Genomic DNA, 21,137 nt, shown 5'->3' with positions numbered 1-21,137 from the left:
CCACTTTGCTGAAATTGTTAATCATGCCTAGAAGTTTTCTGGTGGAATTTTGGGGCTTTCTTATCTATAATATCAAGTCATCTGCAAGTAGGGACGATTTTACTTCTTTTCCTATTTGTATCCCTTTAATCCTCCTGTTTTCTTGTTACTCTATCTAGTACTTCATGCACTATATTAAAAAAGAGATAGCAGGCAGACCTATCTTCTTCCTGATTTTAATGGGGTTGTTTCTAGTTTTTCTCCATTTAGGATGATGTGGTCATTTGGTGCCAGATGTTGCTTTTATTAGGTTAGGATATGTTTCCTTACTCTTCCTTTCCTACTCTCAAGGACTTTTATCACGAAGGGTTGCTGGATTTTGTCCAAGGCCCTTTTCTGCTTGTATTGAGATGGTTGTGGGATTTTGTAATTAATTTTCTCTCTCTCTCTCTCTCTCTCTCTCTCTCTCTCTCTCTCTCTCTCTCTCTCTCTGTGTGTGTGTGTGTGTGTGTGTGTGTGTGTGTGTGTATACACCTACTTTTGGTATTAGAGTAATACTGGCTGAATAGAAAGAGTTCAGAAGTAGCCTTTCTGTTTTGCTCATTTTAGTGATCTAAGAAGTACAGGTTGCTGTCTCTCCATTAAAGACTGGTAGAATCTGCTGTGCATCCATTTGGGCCTGGAGTTTTTCTATGTTAGAAGGCTTTTTATTATTGTTTAGATCTCCTTATGCATTATGGATAAGTTTTAATTGTTGCTCTCTTTGTTTACAGTTGTATGTAAATCTAGAAACTTGTAAATTTTCTCATTATTTCTTAACTCAGTGCTGTGCTGACCTTTAATGCGTTCCTGTATAATATTCTGGACTTCTTTATCCTCTGTTGTAATGGTCTCTGTTCATCTCAATTCCATTACTTTGGTTTATCTCATTCTCTCTTCTGACTAATTAGGCCAAGGGTCTATAGATCTTGTTTTATCTTCTCAAGGAACCAGAACTTAGCTTTGTTAATTCTTTGTATGGCATGCTTTGTCTGATTCACTAAACCTATGGGCAGATTACCTGATCAGAACATGACTCCCATCACAGTTGTACAAGATCAATCTTGGTAACATGTTAGAAGCGCAATCAGTTCCATGAGCAACTAGCTTTCCCTGTTGAGAGTCTCTCTGCTACGTCACTGCTTCCTCCCTGTAAACCCAGACCTTAGGTCTCTTAGGACAATCTTCCTTTTGTTTATTTTTATTAGTTTTAAAAATTAATATACAAGGTAAAGATTTTAATTACAAAGGTATGCAAAAGAACAAATTTCAGAGATAGAGAACAAACTTGAGGGGAAAATCCCCACTAATGACCATAAAATGTAGCCATGGTGTGATGTGCATCTGTCTGCTCACGGAGCCCTACAAAAGATGCACCCAACAGAAGTCTTATGAAACAATTTCAGTTGTTGGCCTGGGTGAGTGAAACACCTTAGAGGCCTAAGGCACTGATATTTGAGCTCGTCGATATGTTCATACTCTGAACCACTTCAATATGTGGTGCTATGCTATTTTGACTTGAGATGCGTGGGTTCAGAAATCAAGAGAAGAATTCAGAATGTCTTAACTTATTTCAAGTTTCAAGGAGAGGTTGGGATGTTGCACATCCAGAGGATAATTACATTATCTTGGGTTATATTTAGCACCCTAAATAGCCACTCCTTGACCACCTTTATGTGGGAACTAACATCCTGTGACTAATAGATAAAAATCTTCTGGATCAACTTAGCTGACAGTGTACGTAAGTCAACCCCAAAGCTAAGAACATCATCAGTTAATATTGGAGGCACATGGAAAAAGGTTTCCCTACCTTGTTGCAACCACCCTTCTGATGTAGCCACCCATGTATGTTAAACACGATTTCAGACTTTCTTTGTAAGACTGTAAAACTTGACGAAACTGCTTCTATGTTGGATCTTGGAATTTTAGCCTAAATCTGTATTGCCAGGTTTTGGCCACTCAAAGGTAGCTCTAGAATAAACTATCTCTTATTTGCTTTAAGATGAGAGCTGTGTTTTTGTTTGTTTGTTTGTTTGTTTTTTGCATCAACAGTAATACCAAGAGGGACAGCTGATACCTGCACATGAGTGGGTTGCACTTTATGAAAGGAACCTCAATTTTAGGTAACCTGAACATGTTAGGACTTGAAGTCAGCACATATCCCCCTTGCTCTCCAAAGAGACCTTCTGTCTCCCTGTGGCTCACTCTGCAAGCTTCCTGCAGTGAATACTTCAGAACAGGGGCAGACAATGCCTCTTCTTGCCAAGTGTGGAAATGTGGACAGCCCTGTGAAGAACTCTCTTCCCAAAGAAAGTCTCGCATATTTTATTGAGGAAAAAAAAAAACCAATCTAAGAAACCATGTGAACCATGTGCAATATTTTCTTCTAAGAAAAAAAAATTAAGATGTCTTTTGAATCTTTCAGAGAATTATAATTTTATTTTTTAAAGGAAAAAAAACACAATGAAACTATCAAAATATTATCTGAATCTCATTTTCTTATTTCCTAGGGGAAAAGAAGGAAAAAATATTTACTACCATTGCTCATATGAATTGTGAGTCGAAGTATGATCCTCTTTCATAAGACTGCTAGGGGATGGAAAGATCGGGGTGGATCCATGTTTTCTCTGTTTGAAATATCTTTTAAAAGCCAGACTAATGGCATGTTACAATAATACAGGTGTTATAGGGAGCTGCCACTTCCGTCACAGCTTCTCTACACCTTCACCAACAGCGCAATGGTGATTCAGTGTACATCAATACAGTGCATCAGGCTCACAGTGCTGTGTTCAAGTGCATGTTCACCAACAGGATCAAAGTCTCCGTCTTGACTTTTCCAATATTAATATAAAGGTATCGTTACAGTAGAATGTCTCCTATGCTCGCCTCTAAAAATCTGAATCAAATTCATAATACATTCTCTCAAACTCTTCAAGACTGTGAGGTTTGTTCTGTTTACACATCTCCTGCCATTAACAGAAAATGGGCAGATTCTGCAGCAGGACACAAGAAAATACATCATTTTCTGCATACATAGCTAAGCTATCATGCTAAGGTAGTGTACACACTGGATAACTTAATGGTTTTGGTGGAGAGAAAAATAGCACCTTAGAGACAGCCCTAAATGAAAAGAAAATCATTTCTTTTTTTCTTATTAGTTTACTAGACCCATCTTACTCATTCATATAAAATTATTTATGAAGCCTCATAGTATAAAATCAAAATGTTTGTATGTCCAAAACAAACACCACATTAGATGCCTGGCAGGCAAATAAATTAATTTGATTAAATTATATGTAATCTGATAATATTTGGTCTGAAAAACATGCTAGTGTGTGTGTTTATAAATAATGCAATAGCAAAAAAAAAAAAAGCTATGAGCCGGTCAGCCAGCCTGCCAGAGGTCAACTCTTCTGTTGTAGCTTTTGGGCATAGAAGTCCCTGCAAGTCTCACAGCATCGCTGGTACCACCGCATGTCCTGGCAAAGATTCTTCTCCCGGATCACTCTGCAGTACACTGGCCACTGGTCTCCCAGGCACTTGAAGGTCAGGGCAGCTGGAAAACAGAATATCATGAATTCTGAGAATTCGTTCTGTGGAGGTGCATAGGTATCATCAGTAGGAACAACATTCATTCTTCTTTTTGTTGGTGTGGAAATAATTTGCCTCATTTTAATCTGCTTATTTTACTTGACAGAATATGAAAAAAAAAAAGCAAACAAAACAAAAACCAAACCTAAAACAACAGCAACAACAACAAAAGAATCACATACCCTGTAATATAGTAGCAGAGTGAATGCATAACACTCTAACTTGGAGACATCTGAAGTTTACTAAAAATGGGTTGCTCAAATCAATATGCAGTAAAGATTCTAAGTTTTCAGCTGCATTTAGTAATCATCTGTATTAGTTGCTTTTTCTGTTGCTGTGATAAAATACACCAACAAAAACAATATGAGCCCAAGGCCAAGAAGCAGAAATGGATAGACTCTTGTGCTCAGCTCACGGTCTCCTTTTAATACAGTCTAAGATACCGTCCTAGGAAATGGTGCCGCCCACAGTGGGCACATCTTCCCACTTCAATTAACTTAGTCAAAAAAATTCCTAGCATGTATGCCAAGAGGTTTGTCTCCCATGTGATTCCAGATTTCAACAAGTTGACAATTGAGATTAACTATTATATTGCCTATAGATATGTATACTGTTTAAAGACACTTATTTTATATTGTATGTACGGTTTGGTTGTTTTGTATACAGATATGTATGTGTACCACGTGTATATCTGGTGCCTGATGAGATCAGAAGAGGGCATCAGATCCACTGGAGCTAGAGTTACAGATAATTGTAAGCCACCATGTGGGTGCTGGGAACCAAAACTGGGTCCCTTGCAAGATCTATAAGGACTTATATGGATTCACCTTTCCAGGTCCCTATATGTACAATTAAAATAGGGTCTGGCATGTAAATTCTTAGACTTTGGTCTAGTGTTGAGATTACAAGTGTCTACAGCCATGTCCAGTTTAACACTACAATTTTATCTATTTCATTTAAGTTTTATTCATGTATTTTTGTAGATAGGATTAAAAGGGGGGAGTGTAGTCTCTTCTCCTCTCTGTATGTATAGGTACATAAGTAATTGTTTCTTTAAAGCAGTAGTGCTCTGTAGCTCATATTGGCCTGGAATTCACTATTACCTAAGATGGCCTTGAACTCATGAGCATTACCACCTGATCTCTCTAGGTTATGAGAGGAGATGTGTGTACCACCCCACTGGACTTAATATATCTGTATATTAATAACACATATATGAATAAAACTACAAATAAACAGCAAAATGAAGATGTGCCCATGTTTACTCTGCTTAATACTTTCCCATATAACAAGTGGGGAAGCAGACAATATGGAGAATGACTCTTGGCTTCTTAAGCATCAAGCTAGCTTTCAGAAGCGATTAAAATTTGCAGTGATGTATCAGCCGTGCTTAGACTGAGGATCTGATCTAGACAATTCTGTGCTGAAGATCTGGCTTTAGGGTGTCAGAGTCAAGTGTGGTCCAGTATCTGTTGTGAAATGCAGTTTGCAGTATGTTGGGTTGGGTTTTGTTTGTTTGTTTGTCTTTGTTTGTTTGTTTGTTTTTCCTTTTCTGGTTGTTCAAATTCATGTTCTTCTCTCACTTGCTTTTCACTGGGGTCATTTATTTCAGCAGCAGAAGAGCAACCAAAACACCTCTCAATGACTCAGAAGTAGAAAAATGCAATTTTAAAAGAGATCTTCCTTCATTCCAAGATTTTCTCTGAAATGATACTTCTTAGACTCAGTATGATCGTTACTCAGGGGATTGTCTTTTCCTGGAAGCATTTGAGCCATCTGTTTAAGAACTGTTTAATTTTCATCTTGAATAGTGTTATTCTATTTTAATCAATTACTTCAAAGAATCATTAATTATTTGGCTCAAAAGGAATTGTTGTTGCTTTTCCACGAAGAATCAAACTTCTCCAACTCATTGAATCTTTTGTTGCTAATATAAAAGTACATATGATAAACCAGCTTCTTTTATTTTCACAATTATTCAAATATTCACATATTCTCCTGGAAGGTATATGCACAAGTGAAAAACTTGATCCACTGTTTGCCACACTGAAGTGTTATTGAAGTACTAATTGCCATATAGATAAAGGATAATTTAGTCATTAAGATTTGTTATGAGAATATAAGATACCTGCATTTAAAAGCACACTATACTTCTTCATGATAAATTAGATTATATAATAAGAATTGGTAATACTTAACAAAATTACTTCATAATAAGTACAGCAGGGCATGGTGGTGCATGCCTTTAATCCCAGCACTTTGGAGTTAGAGGCAGGCAGAATTTCTGAGTTTGAGGCCAGCCTGGTCTTCAGAGTGAGTTCCAGGACAGCCAGGGTTATACAGAGAAACCCTGTCTCATAAAACAAAAACAAAAACAAAACAAACAAATAAAAAGAACAAAATACTGCCAGTAATCACTATTGCATGTTTCTCTCATATGGGTTCTTAGTTTTTAATTAGAAATCTCTCTCTCTCTCTCTCTCTCTCTCTCTCTCTCTCTCTCTCTCTCTATGTGTGTGTGTGTGTGTGTGTGTGTGTGTGTGTGTATTTTGTGGAAGTTGAAAATAAAGGCCAGAAAAGTGGCCCATGACCTGGGACTAAGAGACCCTTTAAGGTAGGGTAATAGAGCACACATGATAAGGAGGTGGGCAGGGGTATACTGGGTGGAGATGGAAGGGTACAGTGGGTACCAGTGGCCTGGAGATGGGGCAGCAGTGGACAGGGCAACCCGAACTCAGTATGAATGAAAATCCTAAGAGATATGTCCCTTTGTGTGTCAATTAAGCAATGAGTTAAAAAATACAAAAATAAATAAATAATGCCAGGGCTTGTAAATAAATAGTTCTGTCTTTAAATATGAGAAGTATCTCTTGCTTGGTTGTGCTTTAGATGCCCATTTTTTTATGGGAACCCATTTTTATACTCTCCATCCTAAAGAAAAAGTTACACCCAGGATCAAAAGGAGGGTATTGCAATCTAAGGTTTTTCACAACTCCTTCTTTCCACAGATATCAACACAGTCCCACTGTGCAGCTAGGCTGATGTTTAAACTCTGTGGCAACATTAAAGGGGGAACATGATCAGGTATGGGGGTGCAGGAGAGAACCCCTGAGGGCCAGCAGAATGAATGGAAATATGCAGCCTCAGGGAGTGGGAGGTGGGGGGCCCCTCTAGAATGTACCAGAGACCTGGGAGGTGAGAAACTCTCAGGACTCTAAGAGAGGGAATTTGAAATGAATTTGAATTTGAAATGTGTGTGTGTATATAAAATTGAAATGTACAACAGTGGGGGGAGGGAACTTGTAGAGTTCACCTCCAGCAGAAAGATAGGACATCAAGTAGAGGGATGGGGTTGTCATCCCACAGTCACAACTCTGACCCAGAATTGTTCCTGTCTGAAAGAATTGCAGGGACAAAAATAGAGAAAGGTCTGAGGAAAAGAGGCTCAGTGGTTGGCTCAACTTGGAATCCATCTCAAGGGGAAGCCCCAAGGCCTGACACTATTACTGATGCTATCTATGGTGTGCTTAAAAACAGGAGCCTAGCATGGCTCTCCTCAGAGAGAACAAATAAGCAGTGAAGGCAGATGCAGATACTTATACCCAACCATTGGACTGAAGTGGGGACTCCTGTGGTTGAATTAGGGAAAGGTTGAAAGAAGCTGAGGAGGAGGGCGACCCCAGCAGTCACACTAACTCAGATCCCCTGAGATCTCTCACTGAACCACCAACCAGGAAGCATACATTAGCTGGTCTGAGGCCCCTGACACATATACAGCAGAGGACTGCTTGTCTGGCTTCAGTGGGAGAATATAAGCCTAACTCTTGAGAGACTTGAGACCCCAGGGAATGGAGAGGCTTGGGGGTGGAAGGAAACATCCTCTTGGAGACAGGGGAGGGGGAGTGGGATAATGAATTGTGGGGTGGCATACTGGGAGGTGGGCAAAGACTGGACTATAAAAAAATAGTGACCTCAGGTAGTGTGACATCAGTATTTCCTAGACTTATCTCTGAGTACATCCATCAAGGGGGGGGGGGAGGGAGTCTTTTTGAAACTTTAAAACTCATTTGTGACCTTCTGGTCTAAAGTATATTTAATTAGACCTGACTTAGAGACAAACAAACTGGCCCAGTTTAATAATTCCCAAACTTGAAGGCAATATACGACCTAAAGGCACCTCTCTGTGCCATAAAGCCATCCACTCTGTGATCTGCTTACCCAGTCTTGGTGATGTTATTGTATTTACATTAATTTTCTCATTACAGGGCTGAAGGTGACATGGCCTGTAGGCTGCAGGTTTCTCCGAAGAAAAGCATTCATTTCCGTGTCTTCCTGTGATCTTATGCATGCACTGGATAACACGAGACTGCATGCCTTTGCCACAGGTAATGGAGCACTGGGGGAGAAAATGGGTATGAATTATTTTGCTGTTTTCCCTGTCTGAATTTCAAGCAATATGTGTGTGTGTGTGTGTATAGGTATATGTGTATGTATATGTATATATGTGTGTGTGCATATGTGGATATATGTGTGTGTGTGTATATAAAGAGAGAGAGAGAGTGTGTGTGTATGTATAGTATGTGTATATATATTCACATATGCATATAAATATATTATGTAAGAGGAATATAACTGTGCTTATCTGAGGAGTATATCTCTCTTCCATATCATTGCTGATGTAATAAGCTATTTACGACCCATGTATTATAGATATTATATATGCAGGCATACCTGCTAGCACTAAGTGGACTCACTAGGTTTATAAAAAAAACACCACATAAAATTAGGAGAGAATAGTGGGGTTAGGATATGTGAATAATTGGAAGGGAGGGAATGGGGGTGGACTTAAAATAAGGTAAAGAAGCTATGGAAGTCACAAATAAATTAAACAAATAAATAAGCAAGCACACACATTTTTATTTATTTATTATTTGTTTTCTTGTGTGAATGGGTGTGTAAGCCAAAGGTCCTCAGGTGCCATCCTAAGAAACATCATCCATCTCCTATGAGAGAAGGCCTCTCATTGGCTGGAATTTGTTGTCTCCTATGAGAATAGGTCTCTCATTGGCTGGAGTGAGTTTGCTGATTAGGCTAGACTGACTGACTGAGGTAGCCCCAGTGAGCCTTCTGCCTGCACTACCCAGTGCTGGGATTATTATGGGTGGTGGGCACTGTGATACAAGCACTCGACAGACTTTGCTTTCTTCTCATTCCCCCAGGACATACATTTTATTGAAGAGCAAATAAATAACCAAAGCAATCTATAGGCTAAGAATACATGAAAATGTGTCCCGATCTATATTCCTAGTATTCGTGGAGCATGTCAAGACAATTGGGGTGTTTGAGAAAGCAAAGGGGTGAGAACAACTGCACAGTGCAAAGGCTCAGCTTACTGTGCCCAAAGAGGTCCTCCCTGGTCCTCTGTCATTTCCCAGGGAATCCAGAACATCTGTCACTAACCACTCCTCATCCTTACTCCTCATTCCTTAAGATGCCAAAAGGTATGCGCGAGCAGAGACAGCACATCTGGTTTTCTTCAAAATTATTGACAAAACTAAAGTAACTACAGATTCGTCATAGCACAGAATTAGCTGAGAAGTGGAAATAAAACATTTTAGTTTTACTTCTAATGAAAATCAATTTTGTATAATTTGAGCATAACTTGAAAATCAATATACTACTCAGGGAATCATAAAATTTTTTGTAATTTGTTTAAGTAAGCGGTATTATGTCTGCTATTGATACTAATAAAATAAGCATTATTAAATTAGGTATTTAATGCCTCTAGAATTTAATTTCCATTAGAAAACTTCAATAATAGAACAAAAGCCTAGCAGTAATTATTTTCTTCATAAAATAAAAATTGGTAAAAGTTTTATTACTCATATATGAAAAAAAAGTAAAGAAGTATTTGAAGAGAGACAGCTGGGATCCCAGGACGTCTTCTAAACTTTTTACTTCTTACAGAAGACAAAACTAAGGAATTGGTATTTTCTCAAATGACATCACTGTGATTAAAAACAGACAGGCATTAAAGGAGAAAGCCAAAATAATTTTGGCATAGGAGTTAAAAGACCTTGATTTTAATTTTGCCTCTAGGAAGTAATGTGTCTGCAACTTATTTCCCCTTTGTGTAAGCAAAGTATTGCAGTTGATCCCAACGACAGTTTTAACTTCTAACCCATGATAGAAGTCAAACTTCTACACAGTTTATTATTAATGATACTGCCGTGGGGCAGTTTCCAAATACTGAAGCTGTGTATAGCGAAAGAGTGGTTTCATTAATTAATGATTCTCTGTGAAAACTGAAACATTATGGTAAAAGTTGTGCTAAACAGCCTTAAACATGATACTCTGTTTGGGTGTTTCTGAATGTTCCATCAATTATAGGAGGTTTTTAAAAATATTTATCGATTACTCTTTATGTTCTGGATCCTGTACTGAAAATGAAATGAATGGCTATTTATACTCAAGATCTGGTGTTGTATTTACTGCCCTTTATTAACAAAACACAATGACTAATGCATGGGATTAAAAACAGATTATTAAATACATTGGAAGCCAGGCAGTGTTCATCCATTTTAAGCCAGTTGTTTAATATTTAAATAATAAGCTATATTACAAAGACACGGTTGCTTTGGGACTAAAGAGACTGGTACAACTCCTCCTGAAAGCCTTTGTACTGAGCCACCCCAACACTAGCCAATATGGCTCCAGCATGTCTTGTATGTCAAGGTAGCGGTGTTTAGAAATTGTATGTGATGTTTCCCATAATCCCCATAAGTACTGTTTCATCATTCTCAATCAGAGAAAAACAGAGGCTTAAGTAAGGTAAGTAAGTTTCGTAGCTCAGAAGTGCCAGAAACGGAGCATGAACTTAAGCATATGAATTGAGACCTTGGAGAGCTAAGCATTGCTGGATACTAGGTGCTTGCTACTGCTCTTCCTAGGCAAAAACCAGTTAGAAACCTTTCCCCATTCCCCATATTGCTGAATCATTTTTACCTTTTATAGCAGCTAGGTTCTGACAGCTCGCTGCAAAGGAGAGTCAGCCAGAAAGAGGGAACCTCAACTGAGGAGTTACCTCCAACAGGTGGGCCTATGGGCATATCTATAGGGCATTTTCTTGATTGATTAATGTAGGATGGTCCAGTCCATTGTGGGCAGTGTCACCCTGGGCTGGTGGTCCTGGGCTATATAAGAAAGTAGTAAGCCACAGAGAGCAAGCCAATAAGCAATGTTTCTCTATGGTCTCTGCCTCCAGATCTCTGTCAGTTCCTGCCTCCAGGTTTGCCTTGAGTTCTTGTCATGGCTTGCTCACAATAATGGACCATGATCAGGATTTGTAATACCTTTCCTTACCAAGTTGCTTTTGTACAGAGTGTTTTTATCACAAACAAAAACAAAACCAAAAAACAAAACAAAACAAAAATAAAACCCCAAAACATAGGGCATCTTTCTGTCTTACTATTAAATGCAAAATGTTTTGTTTGTTTTTGCTAAGATTCACATGAGGTAGCATGAGGCAAACCTCTTTGCCTTAACCACAATTCACTAGCACAATTGGTTTTAGATACAATGATTACACAATTTGTTCCCAATCAGGACACTGTGAAAGAAGATGTTCACAATTATATTAAGAGTGTGGAAATGCAGTGAGGCAGATTTGAGGACATACAGTTACTTTATCTATGGACAAGTTATGAATCAAATTATGAATAAATACAAATGGGTTTGTAAATACCTGGTGTGTTCAGGGTATTGTCTAATAGTGTTTAAATAGATGCTGTCTTAGTTGGGGTTTTACTGCTGTGAACAGAGAAGCAATGATCAAGACAAGTTAGTTAATTGGGGCTGGCGTACAGGTTTAGAGGTTCAGTCCATTATCATTAAGGCAGGAACATGGCAGCATCCAGGCAGGCATAGTGCAGGAGGAGCTGAGAGTTCTGCATCTTCATCTGAAGGCTGCTAGCAGAACACTAACTTCCAGGAAGCTAGGGTGAGGGTCTTAAGCCCATGCCCACAGTGACACACCTATTCCAACATGGCTACACATTCTAATAGTGCCACTCCCTGGCCAAACATACAAACCATCACAGATACATAATTAATCTCCTCAAATCTCCACTACATGTAAATCCTAAATTATTTCATTAATTTACTCAAAGGTGACAATGTACCAAGTACTGTTTTGGATACTCAGATGTGGAAGTAGACAGAAGAGAAAAGGACATTCACCCTCAGGAGTTTATAGTTCCATTGCCAGTGAAGGTGAGAAAGACAACTGTCAAATGCCAGGCAATGGTGGTGTACACCTTTAATCCCATCACTGAGGAAGCAGAGACAGGCAGATCTCTGTGAGTTCAAGGCCATTCTGACCCACAGAGGAGTTTGAGGGCAGCCAAAGCTACACAGAGGAAGCCTGTCTTGAAGGGGATGGGGGGAAGAAACAGAAAGAGAAAAATGAAAATAAGGTAGTCAAATACTTTGTACTTTCAGTTCTATGAAGAAAATAAAGGTTCTGGGAGAGAATGGGGTTAGGTTTGGGGCAGGATATTTTGCAACTCAACTGAGAAGATGGAGAAAGAGTGCTGAAGAAAGCCTTCCTCCCCAAGGCCAACCATGAACACAAGCCCATGGGATCCAAACATTTATTTCTTGCCATTTTAAGCAGCCCATTTATACCTGTCTTATACTCTTTGATAATATATTATATATTTTGCATCCATTCATGGTATTTGGTATATACCGTTCAGAAAGAAGTATGGCAGTGTAGGGTGGTTCATTTCTTTATAATATAAGTCAATTTAAAAAATTATATTGCTCTTTCTTATCTCCATTATTCCTTCTAATTAATTTTAAGTATGATCTCCACACATAGCGTGGAAATTTTAAATATATTTGAAACACAGCAATTCTTTTGACTGCTAGTAAAGCAAAATTGTTAAAATAACGAATCCAATACTCTAAAAAAAAATATCAAGGAAATCCAAGGCATACCAGACAACTTGCCATTGAGATTGTCTTGGCAAGAAAAAAGTGCGAGAACAGGTCTAAAATAGAGCCTTGAATTGTGTACTGGGAAATCTGTTCGCAAACTTTAACATTGCCCTGAAGGACCTTTGCAGCAAAACACCTCATGATTCAGTCCTTTCTTTCCATTCTGTACAAGAAACACAATCATATTATGATAGCTTTGCTGAGGTGACCTGTTGGGTAAATGTAAGGGGTTACATTTTTAAAAAATGTCTAAAAATGCCTTTAGACATTTGTGGGTTGGTTTTTTTTGACAGAAATATCAAAGCTTATAGAAAATAAATGATAGGAAAAACTTCTCTTCACACAAAATGATCTCCAATATCTTGATGCAAATTTTATTTTAACTTATTCATCATGACAGGTTACCTAAATGATCTTCATGCTCTGACACACGCGTGTAATGTTTAGAAAATGTCACCTGAGATTTTTCTACTAAGAGAATATTTTTTTTCTGTCTTGAGATATCCATGATAATTTTTGACACTAAAGTAAAAGACAGTCACATCTCAGCTTGCATACCAAAACACTAAACATAAGACAAATTTACACAATATTTTAATTCCCCTTGAGTATGAAAATGAGGACTACAAGTTTGTTAAATGAGGACCACAAGAAGAAATTCTGACAAATCAACCAGGTACCAACAATAGTTGATCTTCCTTTAAATTAAGATTGCTAGATAGGTTTATTGTAGCTTGGAGGGCTCACTTCCAGGCAAGACTGATAAGTACTTTAAGAACCTTCCTCCCCTGGCAGCGTAGCACCTTCCAGGTCCACGGAAACTAGAAAGGAGGAATGAGGCTTCTGGTCGGTACCAGCTTGCTATCTCTATGTTCTATTAGACACGTGTGGTGTTTTCAGCAATAGGGTCTTACCATCAAGTTCATGAGGCTACCAAGACCATTGGCAATGGCTCATATTTGAGGGTCTATAGTACCTCATAGCCAATGCTACCAATAGAAGTGTGACATTAGTTTCCTATTTCTTAGACTGTTATGCCTATTATGGGCATTATTGTCACATTATAGAGAGGGTTACTCCACTGAAATTCTTTCTTTGTGTGTGTGTGTGTTCCAAGACAACATTTCTCCATGTAGTCCTGACAGAACTCTCTCTCTCTCTCTCTCTCTCTCTCTCTCTCTCTCTCTCTCTCTCTCTCTCTCTNTCTCTCTCTCTCTCTCTCTCTCTCTCTCTCTCTCTCTCTCTCTCTCTCTCTCTCTTTCCCTCTCTCTCGCCCTCTCTCCTCTTACTCCTATCCCCCTCTCTCCCCTCCCCATCCCATGTCCCTCTTCCTCTTCCTCACTTCCTGTCTCTGTCTTTGTCTCTAGACAGGCTGGCCTCAAATTCACAGAGATCCACCTGCCTCTGCTTCCCAAGTGCTGGGATTAATAACCTGTGCCACCACGGTCTGGCCATTTAAATAAGTCTTATATATCTATGTGTTGGATATTTCATAGAGCTTCTACAGTAGTAGTTTAGTCATTTGTCTTTGTCAGGAGGTCTACAGAATTATTTGTCATTCCCTATATTCTCTTCTTTACCTTGCCCAACTCCAATCCAATATCCCTTCCTGTTCCATTATTTCCATTCCCTTTAGTGGCAATATGTTCTGTCTTCTCATCCTTAGAGGTACCCATTACCTGCGGTTCCACTGATACGATAGCCTCACGACTATCACGGGAATAAACAACCATTTTCTAATTGATCTTAAGTTTCTTTCCACAGATGGAATCTACACCTGGGCAGTTATTAGGGCCAAGAACCTGTGTTACAAAGGGTCACCAGTCATAGAGGAGATTCCATTACTATTGTTCTGCTAATGGGACATAGTAATAAACAGATTCCAAATGACTTCTCATTACATCCATAGTGGGTGAAGATCTCAAAAGTCACCAGAGAAGCTTCTCTGAGCAGCCGATGGGGACTCACACAAACTCAAGATAAGATACAGAGCATAAGAAACTGTAGCGTGCTCAACCCTATACAGGACAGGTATATGAGACTGCCTTATGGCTCATTTTGGAAGAGGTGACAGAAAGACTGTAAGAGCCAGAAGTGGTAGGTGACTATAAGGAATGTTTTCCAGACACACTAGGGCAGCTGCACACTTGGAATATACAAGCTAAAACTAGAGAAAACTGAAGCATCATGGAGAGAGGGGAGGTGGGCAGGAAGGAAGTTATATTCATACCTGAGGAGTTATTGGAAATCAATAGCTGCAGGAAGAGGGAGTTTTAGTTTTCTTTATGGCTGTGGCCCTGATAAGTCTAACGCATTCCAGTGAATGGCCACAGACTGAAGAGTATATGGGTAGCCCCAGTTAAACTCAGTGTGTTTATAAAACTATGAAAGAGTACACAAAATTGAGATGGTGTAGAAGAGGGGTTAGATCCGGGAAGAGATGGGGAGAGGATGAATATAATCAAAATACAATGCATTTTCAAAGACAATAAAAAACTTAAAATATACATTATAAACCTTTATATCTACTTCATTTATCTATCTACCCTTGGTGTGTTCAAAATGTGTGCTACACGTGTCCAAGGATAGACATGATTGTTGCCTACCACTTTTGTATATGACAACCCTAAGTTGCAGTCAAGAGGTTGAACCCTCCTGTGGCTTACATTTTTTCTGCTGTTCTTATGTCAGTTAGGAAAAGCTGACTGGATCTTATAATGCTTCCACTAAAAAAAAAAATGCTGTAAAGCTCCCAAGAGAGAATATAAAAGACAGAAGAACAAAAAGTTGTCCTAAAATTAAAGAGGATGACAGCAGCTGTCTGATTCTTGGCACAAAGGAGCTAGATATATACAATACATATGTATGTATGTACGTATGTATATGTGTGTGTGTGTGTATTAGAATGGAATATTTCTTGAACTACAAATAGTATTCTACCTTAATTACTGCACAGCCCAATCACACACTGAAATAATGACTAAATCTACTTATCAACCAACTCACGTTATTGAAATATTTTGTATTTGTCTATGTAGTTACAATTTGAAGCATGTGTGATTTTTAACATGGGGATAAAATATGACTTCCAAATTCAACTTCAAAATAATGAGATTCTAGAGAAAAAAATATTGAGACTCTAAACTATTGGCTGAATACATCCTTATTTTCCCTCCTGAATTTAGTAGAGTCATACAAGTGATATTAGGGTTCTACCTGGCCATGCCTCATTTTCAATACTTAGATGACTTAGCTATTTGGACCTAATCGCAGATTTGAGTGTATATAAATGTGTGTATTTTGATTATATAATGAAATAATTTGCCATCAGGCTTATTGAAGCAATAATCTGTGGAAGTTATAAGCAGTCTTTAGAGACTACAAAATTCTTCTAGTTGTAAATACTGTAAAATGCCACCTTCAAGATTTTACCAGAGAGGCACAGAATTCAATAGTAAAATTATCTGTAATGAGTATTTGCTTTAAAAATGTTAGACTAAAATGTCTAATGTAAGTTTGATTTATTTTTATATTACTTGAAAGTAAAAAAAAATCAGCGTATTTAAGTGTTAAAAATAATATTTCTCACAGTTGGCCTTTATAGTGCTTACCCAAGATTCTTTACTTCTAGACAGTGCCAAAGATATATATTTTGGAGAGAATGTGTTTTCTCTAGGCCAAACACTAAGAAAAGCTCTGTAATACTTTACTCATTTCCAGCTGGCTGTTAGAAGAAGTGGGACTTCCTAAATTAAGAGAAAATAGTCACTGGCAGGGCTTGAAATTTTTTCAACTACCAATAAAATGGGGAGTCTTCAAAAACATGATCTAATCTGTGACAGTAAGCGCCAAGCTGTTACAAGATCGGCGGCTCTGGTTCAAGGAATTTGTCTTTGGGAATAATGGGATATTCCAAAGTGGTTTAACAAGAGCGAAGTAGCAATCGTGGCGAGAGTGGACCTCAGCGGGAAGCTGAGCAGCGACTTCCACTGGAAATGATTTGAGCAGCATTCCTTCTGCGCCCGCTCAGCGTTTTAATGAAGTGACTGTGAAACACACATGCTTAAGGACAAGAGCTGGGCTCGGTTCTTAAGATGAGCAGTTTGTTTAGCTCAGTGTTCTGTTGTCCATTTAAAATAGTTTGTCGGTTTTATTTAACACATGGGTGTTTGGAATCAATTCATTCCTAGATTTCAGACATTTGAGGATGTTGTTTTCTTCGCTCCATCCTTCCTCCCCGTCTCCTCCTTTGCAAAGGTCTAAATAGTCAGTTGTGCTTAATGAAATGTTTTCTTGTAATTAAAGCAAGTCTAGGAAATGTATGTGGCAAGATCAAACAGATTGCTTATGAATGATTTAAGAGATCTTAATGCCTTGTGAGAGGACTATGAATCCACAACCGGTAGCAAGTGTATACTGATCAATGCAGCAATGGGAGGGATGGATTACTACAAAGCCACCGACAAGTGTAAGTTTTCACTTGCATTTGTCATCTTGTCAGCTCTCAGCCCAGACAGTTCTGACATATCATCATGCTACAGAGAGCACTTTTGCAACCAACCACAGTGACTGAACTTCATGTTCAGTTTAAATACTTTCCAGGTCTCATTCGACGGTTCTGTCAAAAAGCTGACCAGATTTTTTTTGGTCGTGTAAGAGAGAGGAGTGAACTATATGCGTTTTGAAATCATCTTTCCCTTGTTCTAATAAGCAAAGCCTTAATTGCAAGCAGCCCAGGTATTAGTGTATGGTAGCTATCTCTAACTTACTCCACTGTGACAGGAGTCTCACATTCACTAGGTCTCAGGTGAGAGCCACTCTCTTCCCTGTTGCCCTTCTGGGTTGGAGAGCTGCTGTCTAAACTAGTGGTGAGAATTCCATTCATGTCCTGTCACAAGGATGACAAAGAAGTCTGCTATACCCACATGAAATGTCAAGGAGGCTGGTGGATGGCTCAGCAGGTAAGAGCATGTGCACTGAATGCCTGAGGATGAATACCTAGCACCCACACAGAAAGCCTGGCATGGCTCTGCTTGCCTGTAACACCAGCGTTGGAGAGACACAACAGGTGGACCCTAAAAGCATAATCAAGTGCGTTTATCATACATATACACACCACCCAATCACACCACACACAATGGAATTAGGAGGTGTGGCCTTGTTGGAGTAAGTATAACCTTTATGAAGTGTGTCACTGGGGGTGAGATTTGGGGGTTCCAAATGCTCAAGCCAGGCCCAGTGTCTCTCTCTTGCCACTGCCCATGGATCCAGATGTAGAACTCCCAGCTATCTGTCCAGCTACCTCTCCAATACCAGGACTGTCTCCATGCCATCATACTCCCCAATGAGGATGGCTCAGAGGCTCAGAGCTTAAGGTGCCTGCTCTTCCAAAGGTCCTGAGTTCAATTCTCAGCAACCACATGGTGGCCCATAACCATCTGTAATGAGATACAGTGCCCTCTTCTGGCCTGCAGGCACACATGCAGGCCGAATGCTGTATACATAATAAATAAATAAATCTTTTTAAAAAAAGTGATACTTTTAAAGTTATGCTATGTTTCATATCGTGATAGTGACATGAAGTTGTGGGGACAAACAAGAAAGAAAAGATTATAACTTAATAGTCATGTTATTATGGGTTCAATTGTTTGAATTCGTTTTTTTCAACTTGACAGAAACTAGGGTCATCTGGGAGGCGACAGTAGCCCAGTTCAATAATTGCCTCCATCAAACTGGCCTGAAGGCCTCTATGAAACAGTTTCTTGATTAACAATTGATATAAAGACAGTCCATTCCTGTGAGCAGCATCACCCTTGAACAGGTGGTCATGGCGTACAGAAGAAAGCACACTGAGCACACCAGGGAAGACAAGTCGGTAAGCTGTGTCCCTCCATGGTCTCCGATTCAGCTCTTGCTTTCAGGTTCCTACCTGGAGTTCTTGCCTTGGCTTCTCTCCATAAAGTAAGGGTGGTAAAATGAAATAAACCCTTTCTTACTCTTTGCTTTTTGTTGGTGTTCTATCGCTGTGACGGAGAAGGAAACTAACACGTCACTGCTTACTTGATCTTATACATAGGTCTGGGTTGTTTGTAATTTAATAATTTCTAAACCCAGTGTCTCTTTACAGTTATGACAGTTGGCCTTACAAAGCACACCGATCTGGTACTCTGTAATTGATTTAAGTTTTGCAATTCTACTTTTGAGCTCCTTAATGTAAAATGACCAAGGCTAGCACCAATGAGCATACAACACTGGATGAGGAAAATCCTACGAGGCCTCAATCTTGCACGGAGAACAGTAAATAGGCAAGGAGAAGAGGTGGAGGTGGGAAAGTTGGTAAGAGTACACCAACTGGTTGCCCAGTGCCAAACGGTCAGCCCGGGAAAGCATACCTACAAGAAGCATTGTGCAGTAGGAACAGGGTGTGCTTGGGAATATATATGTGTGTGTCACACACACACACACACACACACACACACACGCCTGTAACAACAATTGTTAAAGGAGTGGAAAATGAATTTGAAGGTGAGCAGGGAGGGGTATATGTGAGAGTGTGGAGGAGAATAGGAAGGGGAGAAATGTAATTTTATTGTAATCTCAGAGCAACAGTGGAAAAGTGTGTGTGTGTGCGTGTGTGTGGTGAGCATTTGTAGTGTGCAGGAATGTGTGTACCACAGTGAATCAATGGAGGTGAGAGGACAACTTAGAGTTATTTCTGACCCACCGTTTGGGCTCGAGGGATTAAATAAATTCACCAGGCATGGTGGTTACGAACATCTTCACTCACTGGTCATTTTACTCGGCTTTGGGCTTCTTTTGAAAAATCATGCAAGGTACTCAAAAATTGTGATTTCTCTGTGCCTGTAGTTTTAGGACAATAGATCAAGTGGATTATAATAACATTCATTATATATGTGTTGAAAATACTACTTTACTAGAAATAATGGAGAAGCATAAAGGCTTTTTACAAAATTAACAAAAGTCAACAAAATTAAAATGCAAAACATCCAGTATATTTTACTCTTTTAGTTAGAAGACTGTTTCCAGAGAATAAACAAAAATTTAAAGCACAATTGTGAGATTTATAGCTACTTCAAATTAGAAAATTATCGATGCCATCAAATTTGAATGACATTAAATAAGTGGAATTATAACCTTTGAAGTTGTTTTTCAACGAGAAAGTGTTTAGATCGACTGGTGTATTTTACCTTCCTTTTAAGGAAGAGTGACCATAGCTTTTAGGTTTTCTCTACGAATTTTCTGCATTGTTTATTTGAAGATGATTATTCAGTGGTGGTTTCTTTTCCAGGGATAAGTTAAAATGATTCATAGTGTGTCTACACAGAGATATTTTCAACTAGATGTACAATTAAAATGTACATCGTCACTCAAAATGACTGACGATGGATCACTTAGGATGACATCATTTCAAAAAAACTCATAACAATATGTTGTCCAAATACTGATTTAAAATGTCATAATTTGATGTGTGGTCCAAACTATTCCTTTTTCATATTTCGGAAAATTTCCAGTACCATATAAGCTTGGATCTTAGAGTATGGAATAAATCTAACAATAGAACAACAATAATTAATTTGGCTCAATGACATCAATCATTTGTTAATATTTCATGGAAGACCAACATCCACTAAATCTTTAGGAAAAGACAAAATTCTTTGCAACAGGTAAATAAAATACTTTTGCTTGCTCTCCCTCTGGTCTCCATTAATGCAAACCAGAAGTCATATAAGTTGAAATCGAGGCAGAAAATCCAGATTTGTGAGGAAAATGTGGCATTTTATTAAACACGAGGAATGATGTTATTTTTCATGTCAGCTTATGTGAGTGAATGCAGATTTGTGTCACCACAAAACATGTATGTCCTGTTCCCCTCCCCTAAGAAAGATTATCAGGGCACATCCATATCAGACATTGTCAGAATGTGACACACAACTGTGTCAAGGGTCAACCTAAACCACAATAGAGATCTAATACCCTGTGTCCTCGTTTTAAAGGCTCTGTAGTTTAATGAAATAAACATGAGCCATGGCCATGTTGAACATCTACCTAGAAACCAGCCTTTCTGCCTTTCCATGGGAATCTGTTTGTCTGCTTGTTTGCTTGTTGTTTGTTTGTTTGTTTGTTTTGGTAGTATTAGGGTTTTAACCTAGGGATTGCATATCATAGGCAAGTGCTATACCCCTAAACTACATCACTCCTTTTATACCTGGTCCCCCTGCCCCTTAAGCCGAGCAAAATTATTCCATTGTTTACACAAAATTATCCCAGCGATAAAAGTTAGAAATCACATAGGCTAATGTAAATGCCAGCACCTAGTTGAAGGCATTAGCCATTTGCTGCTTCTGCCTTTGATTGACAGCAGTTTGCCTAATGACCCCTAGGAAGTACAAGAGCCTAAGGACTTCTCTTCTGATTCAGTGCATGCTGTGTCTGTCTTACGAAGAGAGGCGTGCGTTTGTGTTGCTAGACTTTATGGCAAGCAAATTCAATATTCCTCATCAAAGCCA

General features: G+C 38.8%; 1 protein-coding gene across 1 annotated transcript in view; it reads right to left on the bottom strand.

Annotated features, from left to right (window-relative positions):
• Window positions 1-2,432: 2,432 nt before the first annotated feature.
• The window catches only part of Adamts19 (ADAM metallopeptidase with thrombospondin type 1 motif 19), a 195,127-nt gene continuing 176,422 nt past the window's right edge, over window positions 2,433-21,137 (bottom strand). Inside the window, exons 22-23 of the mRNA XM_021150815.1 lie at window positions 7,828-8,005; window positions 2,433-3,574 (exon numbers count right to left, since the gene is read on the bottom strand). Of these exons, the coding sequence (XP_021006474.1) occupies window positions 3,423-3,574; window positions 7,828-8,005 (330 nt within the window). The 3' untranslated portion in view covers window positions 2,433-3,422. The remainder of the gene's footprint in view (window positions 3,575-7,827; window positions 8,006-21,137) is intronic.

This window comes from Mus caroli, chromosome 18 (genome assembly GCF_900094665.2).
Source record: "Mus caroli chromosome 18, CAROLI_EIJ_v1.1, whole genome shotgun sequence".
NCBI lineage: Eukaryota > Metazoa > Chordata > Mammalia > Rodentia > Muridae > Mus > Mus caroli.
Note: the sequence above shows the minus strand (reverse complement) of the source record. Positions and strands in the feature narration are given on the sequence as shown.